We start from the raw sequence: 12,015 nt of genomic DNA on the forward strand, positions 1-12,015 counted from the left end.
CGCCACTGCATTGATTCCCGGGGCTGGTTCCTATTCCTCCGGCCTCACCAGCCATTCCCTGTGCTACTGGTCCTCTCTGAGACGAGCCACGCTCTAGAGAAATCCAGCAGTGTCTGCAAGACTGGGAGACGCTCTTTTCTCCCGGAAACCAGCTGCTTCCCCAAGGGCTGGAACACTTACCATCCCCAGGAATATCATCTCCTCTTCTCTCATTTGCTCCGTTTTCTTGCTCTCGTGGTAGGCTCTCCAAACCTAGGAACAGAGGGAGGGTCAGGCAGGGACTCTCAGGCCCACATGGTTTCCCAAACAGCAGGTCTGCGGAGGCCACGCTGCGTGGAGGAGCCAGTCTCTCTCTCTGGCCATTAGCCAGCAGCCTGTGCTGGCCTCCTGCCTCTGCCTCCCGGGTGCTCACTCTCAAGCCGGCCCCACCTTCTCAGCACCCTCTCACTATAGTGCCCATGATGGACCACAGTACAGAGACGATGGAGCTTCCAGAGGCCTGGGAGAGCCCCGGGGGTGGAGTGGTTATGTGCTGGGCTGCTCACTGCAAGGATGGCAGTTTGAAATCACCAGCCGCTCTGCTGGAGAAAGATGGGGCTTTCTACTCCCATGGTCCCAGTCTCAGCGGCCTACAGGGGCGGTTCTAGCCTGCTCTCTTGGGCCCCCACGAGATGACATCAACTGGATGGCAGTGAGTTTGGGTTTACCAACATGTGAGATTTGGCATCTGGATTTCATGCCCTCCTCCCTCTCCCACTGGGGTACATCTTGGGAATGGGTGCCATCCCCACACCCCGCCCCCGTCCCCCAGCTCTCGGGGGTACCTCACCTTCTGAATGCACAGCGCCGATGCTGAGATGTCCAGGGCCCGGTCCCCTAGCAGCTTGTTCTGTTTGATCCTGTACTCCTGCAGGTAGATCTGCTTCATGAACAGGGCTCGCAGGCGGCCTTGCCGGGCCCGCTCGGCCACCTGGATGGTCTTTATGGCCTCGTCCGGAGGGATTGTCTTCAGGATTCTTTTCTGCAGGAGAGTGGGGAGCATCACACCAGGCTCAGGCATGCTGACCACACCAACTGACCCCAGAAACACCCTGAGCTGCTGCCCAGTCGCCCACTGCTGACCCGGCCCCCAGCGCTCAGCAGAGCCATCTCCCAGTGGGCGACTGTGGTCTGAGAGCAGAGAACTCTGGGGCAAATGCTTCCAATTCCACATGGCTGTGAACTTCTGTAAGTCCCCTCCTATGCCATGAGGAAGCCTAGGTGGTGCAATGGGGGAAGCACTGGGCTGCAAACCACAGGGTTGGCGGTTCAAGCCTGCCACCTGCTCTGTGGGAGGGCAATGAGGCTGTCTACGCCTGCAAAGATTCACAGTGTCAGAAACCCTACACAGGGTCGGTCGCTATGACCCTGGACTGACTTGCCAAGGGCCCTCGGCGGTTAATGATCTTGTTTGAACAATATTTCTTTTCTGACTTGGCTGGTGTTAGCTGTCATCATCTCAGCTCCGGCTCACAGTGACCGGTGGACAGCAAAAGGAGACACTGCCCGGTCCTGCACCATCCAAACAATCGCTCTCACGTCCAAGCCCATTGTTGCAGCCACTGTGGCCTTCCGTCTCGGCGGCCGAGTGAGGACCTGCTTCTTTCTCGCCGCCCCTCCACTTTACCAAGGTCCTTCTTGGGGAACCAACCTCTCCGTTCTGCTAACAAGGCCCAGTGAGCCCACGGAGCACTGGGATTTGATCGGTTTCTAAGTTCTTCAAAAAAGGATGCTTATGAACCACTCGAAATGCGTCCAAAAGCTTATGAGACCTTCTTGCCTATGAGGGGTGGTGCTGCCCGCCTTTCTAAGGAAAGCAATCAAAGCGTTCACCTCACCCGCCCACCGGCTCTCGCCATCCCAGCCCCAGGTAAAGGAAACTTCACATTTTTGCGAAGGTGTTTGCTAGGATGGGGCACGAACCAGGCTCATCATGTCCAGTCCGCTGTCGGCGAGGATTTGCGCCAGGATCTTCTCTCTTCCTTTGATCACTTCCAGCTTCTCCTTCAAAAAGTACCTGGGGATGGGAATATCTAATTGTTGCTAGGAAAGAGAGAAGGGAGGGGGGGAGAAGAGCAATGAGGGCCTTTTGCCACGACCCGAGGTCTCAGAGTCATGTACAGAACACAGAGGGCGCGTGTGGCAAGGCCTGCCTCTCGAGGACCATTTTTGGGGGTGAAATTGACAATGGCAACTTGAGAGGCTAGAGGGGGTGCTGGGGACTGGGGTGGGGCGCAGGTTCACGTGGGCGGTGGAGGGTGGGGTGGGCTATCAGTTGGGTTGTATGATAGCCACGTGAACCATGTGGCCCGAGTCACTGAGCTGCACACAGAGACCGTGGGGAGTGTGTGGACCTTTCAACATCAAGAAGGTGAACGGTCCATCAAGGGACAAGGAAGGGCAGGTGGGTGACTTCCCGTTCTCACCAGGTGACAAGGCCACCGGAGAAAAGAGGGCGGACTCCTGAGTGTTGGGGGGATGGAAACAGAAACCCAATAAAACCCGAAAACTCAGCCTTGGAGCAAGTCTGAGCTACAGCAGCCCTCTGGGACAGAGCAGAATGATGGACCCATGGGGGTTTCTGAGGCTGTCACTCTTTACGGGAGTAGGAAGCCCCACCTTTCTCACTCGGGGCGGCTCCATCAGGGTGCCATTCCCACACTATGACCCTATGGGGCAGGGGAGAGAACTGCCCCTGTGGGTTTCCAAGACTAACTCTTGACAGGAGTAGAGAGCTTCGTCTTTCTCCTGTGGAGTAAGCGGATGGTTTTGAACTGGTGACCTTTGGTTCGCAGCCCAGCTCACAACCCACTGTGCCACCAGGGCTCCTTGCTAAGGAGGCAGACAGAGTTGAATGAAAAACTTGCAAGCACACCTCTTGTTATGAACATTACAGTAACACCTTGGTGGTTCCTGTTAGTGAGCCCTTAATTGACTGATAGCCCCTGTGATGGGCAGGGACTTTGTTAAGGAGACACCCCTGGGTAAGGGTCGGGGCAGGGTCCAACCTATCAGTTGGGTTGTATCATAGCCTTTTTTTTTTAATTAGAAGATCATTTTATTGGGGGCTCTGACAGCTCTTATAACAATCCACACATCAGTTGTATCAAGCACAGTGTTCATACATTGCCATCATCATTTTCTAACATTGACTTTCTATTGAGCCCTTGGTATCAGCTCTTTATTCCCCTCCCTGTGGCAATTACATAATCTCATGTCAACTTGTGAAGGGGTGGAGTCTAGCCTGTCAATCAGGTCATAACCAATCATGCCTCTGTGTGCACATGGCTTTCTCCTGAGGATTCTGGGAACTCCGGTCTTCCTCCTTGGAGGCGGGAGACACTCTCTGCTTGAATTCCTGTTGACAAGCCACATAGAGACACAGGGATGCAGCCAGAGCCCTGGAGCTGGAGAAGCCATGTGGAGACCCCTGCCAGAGCTGAGATACTTCCACTGCCACTGGATCCAGAAGACTTTCCACCAACTGGTCTGTGATCTTCCTGCATTCAGCACCATTGCATGGCTGCATGCATCTAAAGAGGAATTTATGGACTGGTATTGGGCATATGGGCTAATATTGAATTTATGGACTTGATCTGCATTGGGCTGGGCTGTTTCTCAATATACAATTGCTCTTTTAGATAAAGTTCTTTCTTACACACATATAAGTGTCCATGAATTTGTTTCTCTAGTCTACGCAGACTAACACACTCTTTCCAGCCCCCACTCCCACCCGTGTGACCCCTGGATAAATTATAAATTATTATTCTGTATAAGAGTGAGAGACACTGAGGCTCTCTCACTCTCTCTGTCACATTGTCTTCCTGCTTGCTGGGACTCTGCCTGCCTCCAGGGGACCCTGAGACCTGCGGGTACCCTGTCATGTTCCCACAGACCCTGGGTGCACAGGCCTCTGCACCCACAGGCCCGTGTTCTCCCGGCGTCCTGCTTCACCTTTCTGTGTCACCAGCCCGCAGCTCCGGGAGTCTGAGGAGGGTCCTGCTGGCATCGGACTTGAGTTGGATGGAGCTGGGGTGCCTTCTTCTTTTTGTTTATTTATTTTTAAAGCACTTTTATTGGCACTTCATCCACATATCATACAATTCACTAGCTCAGTCATATCAAGAAGAGTTCTACAATCAATACCACCATCCACTTTGGAGCATTTTCATCTCTCTTGTACTCCTTGTTACTAGTGCAATTAATATACATATTTTTAATTTTGGCAAAAAAAATTCTCCGATTCAACAGCTTCGACATGTCTAATTCATTGCCATCGATTGTACGCATCTGTTGTGTAACCACCATCGATTGGTACCCTTTTCCAAATGACCCCACACCCAGTGCCCCGGGCGAAACGCCTCCTCCTCCATCAGGGCCGCCGGTGTCCAACTTTGGTTTCTTTTCTTTTTGTTGTTTCAGTAGTTTTCTTGATACAAAATTAACACAGCACACACTTCCATAGTTAGGTCACTTCCACAAAGAGTTGCATCCTCACAGCCAGTTCCCGTGCTCCTTCCCCATCCCTGCATCCATTGTTTGCTCCCGACTCCCTCCCCTCCCCAGTCCCCTGCCCCCCATCAACCACAGCAGCAGCTACTGTCTCTGTGCTTTGTAAACTGGGAAACCTAACAGAAACAAGAAATAAACCAAAGCAAAGCGGAACAGAAAGAAGAAAAGAATGATTATAGAAAGATTAAAAATCAATATAAAGAGAAAGAAAGAAAAGACCACAGGCAATATTTAAACAGCCAGAGAACAAATTTCTGCTGTGGAACAAGTGAGAGATATTTAAGCCTAGAACAAAATCAGGTTGGGTCAAGAGGGTGGTCAACTGACCAAGTGATCACATTATGCCGTGGTTGGATGCACCATAATCAAGTTTACAGTAATGGCTGTCTGATAGTAAAACTGTTTGTGTTCCTTGCCTGTGGCTAGAGGGGAGGTGCCAGAGGCTTAATCTGACTAGATGCTCTGCAGATGGATTTTGGGCTCCAACGGACTTCCATAGCTTCCTACAAATTGGGTGTTCACATTTTAAGCTCTGGTACTTTTCTGTTCATTATATTTGGATTTTTACAATCTTTGGATCACACAGGCTGGTGTGCTTCTTCAATGTGGACTTGGTTCACGCCTCTCTTAGATGGCTGCTTGTTTGCATACGAACGTTTACGACCCAGACACTATCCCAGTGGATAGCCAGGCACCATCTGCTTTCTTCACACACTTTGCTGTCACACCTTATCTTCAGTGATCTCTTCATTGCAGTGCCTTCTTGATAGAAAATTACTTCTTGATATAAAGTTCTTTCCTATATACAGATATGCATCTAAATATATATGAGTGTCACTGCATTTGTTTCTCTAGGTAAATGGCTTAACACAATCAACCCCTGAAGGAATGTATAGAAACACAACTCCACGACCTTAGCTTACTTAATATAATAAATAGCTCAGGGAGGAGTAGCCAGGCATTGAACTGTGCAGATCTTTGCTTTAAACGGACACTTCTGTAACACGTTCTGCTTCTTAGTGTGTTTCAGAGAAATGTCCTTTTAAAGCTGGGCCAAAGATCTATGACGTGGAAACGGGGTGGCCAGTTGCTCCTGGGAGACCCAGACAGATGGATGGACAGAGAGCTGGGAGAGATCCAGGTTATCTGGGCAGGAGGGTGCTGTGCTTCCAGGGGTCAGTTGGGGGTGGGCTTCAGGGCACTGAGGCTCCAGTGCCCACAGTCATGCGTCCTCACCATGCTTACCAGTGGCCCCCATCAAAGGAGGAGACACACCACCTGCAGACCAGGCACCAGAGGCCCACAGGCAGCTTGTCTCATCTGCAGGACGGCAAGGAATAAGGGCCCGAGAGTGAGTCCCCATGGAACCAGCAGGGGCACTGCAGCAGGGGACGGTGGGATTTATATGAACCGGGTGTCCCCGAAGGGACATGGCCATCAGGCCTGGGTACGTGCCCTGGTGTCCGTGAAAACTGCAGTGAACTCCGTGCCCAATACCAGCCCCCCTGCCCTCAGTCCACTCTGATTGACAGTGAGGCTACACAGTGTGCCCGAGGCCAGTCGATTTTTACCAGAGCAGACAGCCTCAACTCTCTGCCAACGAGCAGCCAGTGGGTTTGAACCACCAACCCGGAAGCACAGTTGCAGGGCTTCCCAAGGTCTGTGAAAGGAGTCCCCTGTGCCAAGCACTAAGGGGAACCCACCCTTGGTCATGGACAAGATGATACGGGGGAACGGAAGGGCTGTGTTTGATTGCTAGTATCAAACAACCGGTCTGTCTGTTGAGAGGGTCTTTAGACTATTGGCTACAGGTCTACCTTCTGATTTGAACCAAAAGGAACAAGGAAGGAAGGACGGAAGGAAGGACAGGAGAGGGAGAGAGGAGGTGAGGGATACTTACAGGAACCAACTTCAGGTCCGGGAGAATGCTGTCAAAGTAGTGGAACTCGGTCAGCTCCAGCTCGACCATCTCATTCTTCAGCTCCAGGACGCGGCCCATCACCCCGTCCAGCATTTTCCGGATGAGGAGCCGTTTCTGCGGGTGGACCATCTGGTCGTAGACGGTCTCCAGCTTCCGGAAGATCTGCACGTACTTGATGTAGAAGGTGGCCAGCATGTCGAAGACGAAGACCCGGTTCTTGTGGGGCTCGGCCATCTTCTGAGACTCCTTGTCCAGCAGAGAGTCCAGGGAGTCTTGGGTCGCGTGCCATATCTTATTGTACATTCTGCGGAGAGACACACACCAGGGTAGGTGAGCATGGTTTTGCCTGGCCCAAGGCTGGGGCCCTGGCATCCCAACACAGACAGAACACACCGTCAAGGTGAGTTGTGAGGCTTGCCTACGTGGGTGCGGGGTTCTTTTCACCATTCAGGTGCTGTTTTGGTGAAGTGGACTGTTTGGATATGATTCCCCACCATTATTTTTATTATTAGGGCTGTTTACAGCACGGCCAGCGGTTCAAACCCACCAGTCCCTCTGCCAGAGAAAGAAGAGGCTGTCTGCTCCTTTAAAGGTGCACAGCCTCTGACCCCCCGTGGGGCGCTCAGAGTGAAACTGCCTCCATGGCAGTGTGTTTGGTTTGGGTACCAGGACAGGCGAAAGATCACAGAGCAGGCTGGTTCTCCAATCGATGCCTACTACACATTTTTTTCCTAGCATTGATCGTCAAACCGAAAATGATCCTCGGTGGCATGGTGGGTTAACTGTGAGGTCAGCAGTTCGAATCCACCTGGTATCAATGGGTACCTAGCTGCTGTAAGGTCCCTATGCATCAAAATTGACCCCATGGCAGTGGTTTAAAAATGTACACTCGCTTTTCTTCCCTGTCCCTTCCTGCCTTCTGGCCTTCACCCCCAGCAAAGGCTGTCCCTCTGACCTTGCTCGGCGGGTTGTTCTAACCTCATTGATACTCCCTGATGACACCAGTCCCCTGCAGGTCTGACAGTGATTTTTGGCTTGGAAGGCATGACCGATCCTTGGAAGAGCCCTTTGCCCAGGTGAGATAAAGTCTCTCCGCACTATACCTGCAAGCAAACGCACCCCGCCCTGGCTGGCAAGTAACAGCTGACTCCTCAGGCCTCTCGGGGCAGGGTGGGTGTGCTGCGGTGGGTCTCCAGGAGTGCAAATCATTAGGAAGTTTCCAGTGGCCGTTGGGTCTGAACTGCCGGCCCTGCAGTTAGTAGCCTGGCACTTACCCCTCAGTGCCACCAGGGCTCTGAGACACCATGGGTTTTGGGTCAAGGGGTCACACAAGGGCTTCGGTGAGTGTCCTCGTGCCCACACCAGCTCCGAGGATGCTGAGCGAGCATCTGTGACGCTGGCGACCCCGTGGTGAGCGTGGTCTGGCATATGTTGAGAGTGACCAGAATGTGATACAGAGGTTCAAAGTAGGCACTCCTGGCTGGAGGTGGCTCCCCCGGCCTTCAGTCTGGGGCAAAACTGTGATCCGTGGGGCGCCATGAAGCCGGGGGTAGGGAGGCAATATAATGGAGCCTTCCTGTCCTGAGCGATGAACTCATGTCCAAAAACAAACGAAAACAACCGCATTTCCTACAATGGGATATTATGCACCCTTTGAAAACAAGAGTGAGTATCCAGCAGCACCAGACTAAGAACCTTATGCTTAGCCAAGGTAGTCGGTCCTAGAAATGCTTGATGGCGCCATTGTTCCCAGGAAAAACTAAGAAAAAGAAGAAAACCAGGAGTGGGCCAGGGGGAAGTGGGGGTGGGGTGTGGGGAGGAGAGGGAGGGGGAGAAACAGGAAATCATGGCAGGAGGGAGGGTGGGAAGGAACAAGCCAACACACAGGCACACACACACAGGCACAGGCACACACACACAGGCGCACACACACACACACATTTGTGGGGGGTTGGAGCCAGCGCAAGGGTGGCGGTTGGAAGCCACTCTGCAGGAGGAGGAGGGACCACCTCGGGAACCCGTGGGGCAGCTCTCCCCATCCTGCTCGGTCGCCATGAATCAGAACAGGCTCAATGGCGGTGAGTTAGGTTTGGGGCCGATGGGGTTTTTCTTGGGATATGGTTACTGGTTTGATTTGACGAGCTGGGTGTGCAGTTACACAGAATAAGTGTTTCTTTAAAAACCTAAACAAAGCAATATATGGTTAAACTATTTAAAAAAGCAGAAGGGTCCGAACCTTAACCTCCCTCCACATTCCTTACCCCACAGGGGTGAGCTTTCATCTGAGTGGTTCTGAGAGGAGGAGGCTACCACGGAAGTGGGCTTAGAGTCTTTAGTGACAGACACGTCCATTGCAGACAAAACTAAACCAACACCCCAATTGAATCAACCCCCCGCCCCAACCCAAACCCACGCCCATGCTGACTCACTGGCTCTGGGACAGAGCTGCCCCTCTGGGCTTCCAAGGCGGTAAGTCGTGGTAGGCACAGACAGCCTCGTGTTTCTTGCACGCAGCTGTGGCTGATGGGCTTGCACTGCCCGCCTTTAGCAGTCCAGCCTGGAACCTGCTCCAACCCCATTGCTCCTGCACAAGCGGACGGTCAAGCTCCCCTGCTGTAGGCCTGGGGCGCCAGGGTTTGAACCTTGATCGCTGTGGGTCTGAGTCCAATCGCTGGACCAACCTTCAAGTCTGTGGCCACCCCACCCCCACCCCCGACCTGATCCGTTCCAGTGACAAGAAGGAGCGGCCTCTCCTGGTCTCCATGGGCCTGCGTGGACAGTCCCTGTGGACAGTGGCTCCTCGTCCCTCGTCCCTTCATGCGCTTGGCTGGTTCTCATCCTGGATTCTCATTTGAGAGCTTTTTACGACTTGACAGGCTGTGTCTCTGAATGCTTTGTGTACACAGGCATCTTGGAGCCTGCCTTTTAGCCCCAAGAAGCTGTGTCTCACCATGGGACAGAGCAGCGGGGCTGACTCTTCCCTCCCACGGGGTCGGCTCACACCCTGCCTGTTTCTGGGCTAGCACCCCGGGAGGTCTCTGGGTGAGCTGCTGCTGGCCATTGAGGCTTGCCACTCCACGCCTGGTCCAGAGAGGTATTGAACTTGTGCTTTTGTTTTAAAATACCTTTTAGTTATCATTATTAAGTGCTTGGGAGCCCTGGTGGCGCAGTGGTTATGTGCTGGGTTGCTAACCGCAAGGTCAGCAATTCGAAACCACCAGCCTCTCCGAGGGAGAAAGATGAGGCTTTCTACTCCCATAAAGAGCTACAGTCTGGGAAGCCCAGAGGATGGTTCCACCCTGTCCCATGGGATTGCTGCGAAGTGGACTTGACAGTGGCAGTGAGGGAGTATGTCTGGCGTGCTTCCAGTGGACATGGGAGACGTGTCTCTTCCTGGCTCCGAGCGGGGAGTCTGTGTTCATGGAAAGATCGCTCAGCAGCGCAGATGGTGGCCGTGATGATGGCGACAATGACGTCAGCCTACGGTGTCCCAGGGGGTGCAGCGCTGAGCTGCGGACCGGAGGGCGGGTAGTCCTGTCCCACTGTCTGCTCTGTGGGAGAGCAATAGAAGCCTGTGTTTCTGTGAGGAGACAACTTGGTCTTCCCAGCCTGGCCCCAGCCCTAGGCAAAGAAGGGTGTTCAGCAGGTCCTAACCAAAGGGGGTGCCATCATTGTCCGAACGTGCAAGGAATGTGCCCCTCGGCCCTCCAGGAGATCTGGAAGTTTGCCAGGAAGGAGGTGGACGAATGGACACCAGGCTCAGCAAAGCCGTCTGGGCCAAAGGCATCAGGAAGGCCCCAACCGTCTCTGCATACGGTTGTCCGGGAAATGTACTGAGGATGAAGTTCCCCAAACGCCGCTGTACGTTGGTTACCTACGTGCCCATCACCACTTTCAAACACCTACAGACGGTCAAGGTGGATGGAAACCAGGGGCTGATGATCTAATAAAGGCTCTAAAAAAAAAACCCCAAACGATGACGATTTCGGAAACCCACAGGGTGCTTCCACCGAGTCCCAGGGCCACTGTGGACTGGCATGGGCAGGAGGGCGGTGGGTTTGGGAGGGGCTCCCAAGCGCTTTGCGTGTGTCCGCTCTCACGCCCCTCACAGTCACCCTCTGCGGGGGTCACTGTTGTCTTCGTTCTGTCCAGTCTTACGCTGCTTGGCCCCGTTGTCAGAAGCAAACAAGAAGAAAAGCGGGCAGGAGGGAGTTGGTGGTTGCCAGAGCCACACGGTTCACACCAAAGTGGCCTGGCTCTGAGCGGGCAGCTCTCAGCCCCTCACTGCATTCTCTCCCAGTCCTAAGGCCATTCCATAAGGAATACCTGGGAAGAATCGATAGATTTGATTTGTAACGCTGGAGAGGGATATTGAAGGTACCCTGGGCTGCCAGAAAAATGAACAACTGGGTCTGGGGGGAAGTAAAGTCTTGAGGCTCCTGAGGAGTGAGGTTGGGGAGACTTCCTCTCACGGACTTTGGACATTGTAACCGTTCCATGAGCTCCAGTCAACTTGGGTGAAGGGATGGGGCCTGTCAATCAGGTCAGAGCCAATGAGACTTCTGTGTGGGCGTGGCCTTCTCCTGAGGATTCTGGGAACTCCTGTCTTCCTCCCTGGAGGCGGGACACACTCTCTCTGCTTCCTCTTCCTGCTGACAAGCCACATGCAGCTACACTGATGGAGCCAGAGCCCTGGAGCTGGAGGAGCCACGTGGAGACCCACGCCAGTGCTGAGATGCTTCCACAACCACTGGATCCACAGTACTTTCCACCCACTGGCCTGTGATCTTCCTGCACTTGGCGGCATTGCATGTGTTACGTGTCTGTAGAAGAACTTATAGACTGGTATCTGACACGTGGGCTAATATGGAACTTACAGGCTTGATCTGGACTGGGCCGGGATAATTTCTTAATATACAATTATTCTTTGATATAAATCTCTCTCTTACATATATATGAGTGTCTCTTGATTTGTTTCTCTAGTCTACCCGGGCTAACACAGATACGTTGTCAGAAGAGACCAGTCCCTGGAGAAGTCGTCATGCTTGGTCAAGTAGAGGACCCTCGGCGAGATGGACGGACCCCATGGCTGCCACAGTGGGCTCCAACATCAGGACCACTGTGAGGAGGCACAGGACGGACCGTGCTTCACTCTCTTGTACATGGCCCACAAAGATAACTTCTTTTGTAAACTGGGTGCAGATTTACGTATCAGATCACTGTGTTTGCCTTCAACAAGTGACACTGTTTAGCAAACCTCCCAACAGTGTGCCCTGAGCTGTCCCCCCACCCAGCCACCCACCTTTTTTTCTCTCTCTTGCAATATTTTCCCCGTCTCCAAATTTAGCACCCGTCCAACCTCAAGCCGATTGCTATCTCTCTCCTCCCTGCCCCCTCCTCCCCCTGGTCACCACCAGAGTTGACCTCTTTTTAAAAAAAATCATTTTATTGGGGGCTCTTACAGCTCTTATAACCATCCATACACCAACTGTATCAAGCATATGTGTACATAGTTTGCCATCATCATTTTCAAAACATTTTCT

At 52.9% G+C, this 12,015-nt stretch overlaps 1 protein-coding gene across 1 annotated transcript in view; it reads right to left on the bottom strand.

Annotated features, from left to right (window-relative positions):
• The window catches only part of IQCA1 (IQ motif containing with AAA domain 1), a 121,434-nt gene that overhangs the window by 99,688 nt on the left and 9,731 nt on the right, over nucleotides 1-12,015 (bottom strand). The window contains exons 2-5 of the mRNA XM_045294386.1: nucleotides 6,452-6,776; nucleotides 1,963-2,082; nucleotides 830-1,021; nucleotides 181-252 (exon numbers count right to left, since the gene is read on the bottom strand). Of these exons, the coding sequence (XP_045150321.1) occupies nucleotides 181-252; nucleotides 830-1,021; nucleotides 1,963-2,082; nucleotides 6,452-6,776 (709 nt within the window). The remainder of the gene's footprint in view (nucleotides 1-180; nucleotides 253-829; nucleotides 1,022-1,962; nucleotides 2,083-6,451; nucleotides 6,777-12,015) is intronic.

The sequence above is a fragment of the Echinops telfairi genome, unplaced genomic scaffold (assembly GCF_000313985.2).
Source record: "Echinops telfairi isolate 266 unplaced genomic scaffold, ASM31398v2 ScPeMD7_3;HRSCAF=10, whole genome shotgun sequence".
NCBI classification, from domain to species: Eukaryota; Metazoa; Chordata; class Mammalia; order Afrosoricida; family Tenrecidae; genus Echinops; species Echinops telfairi.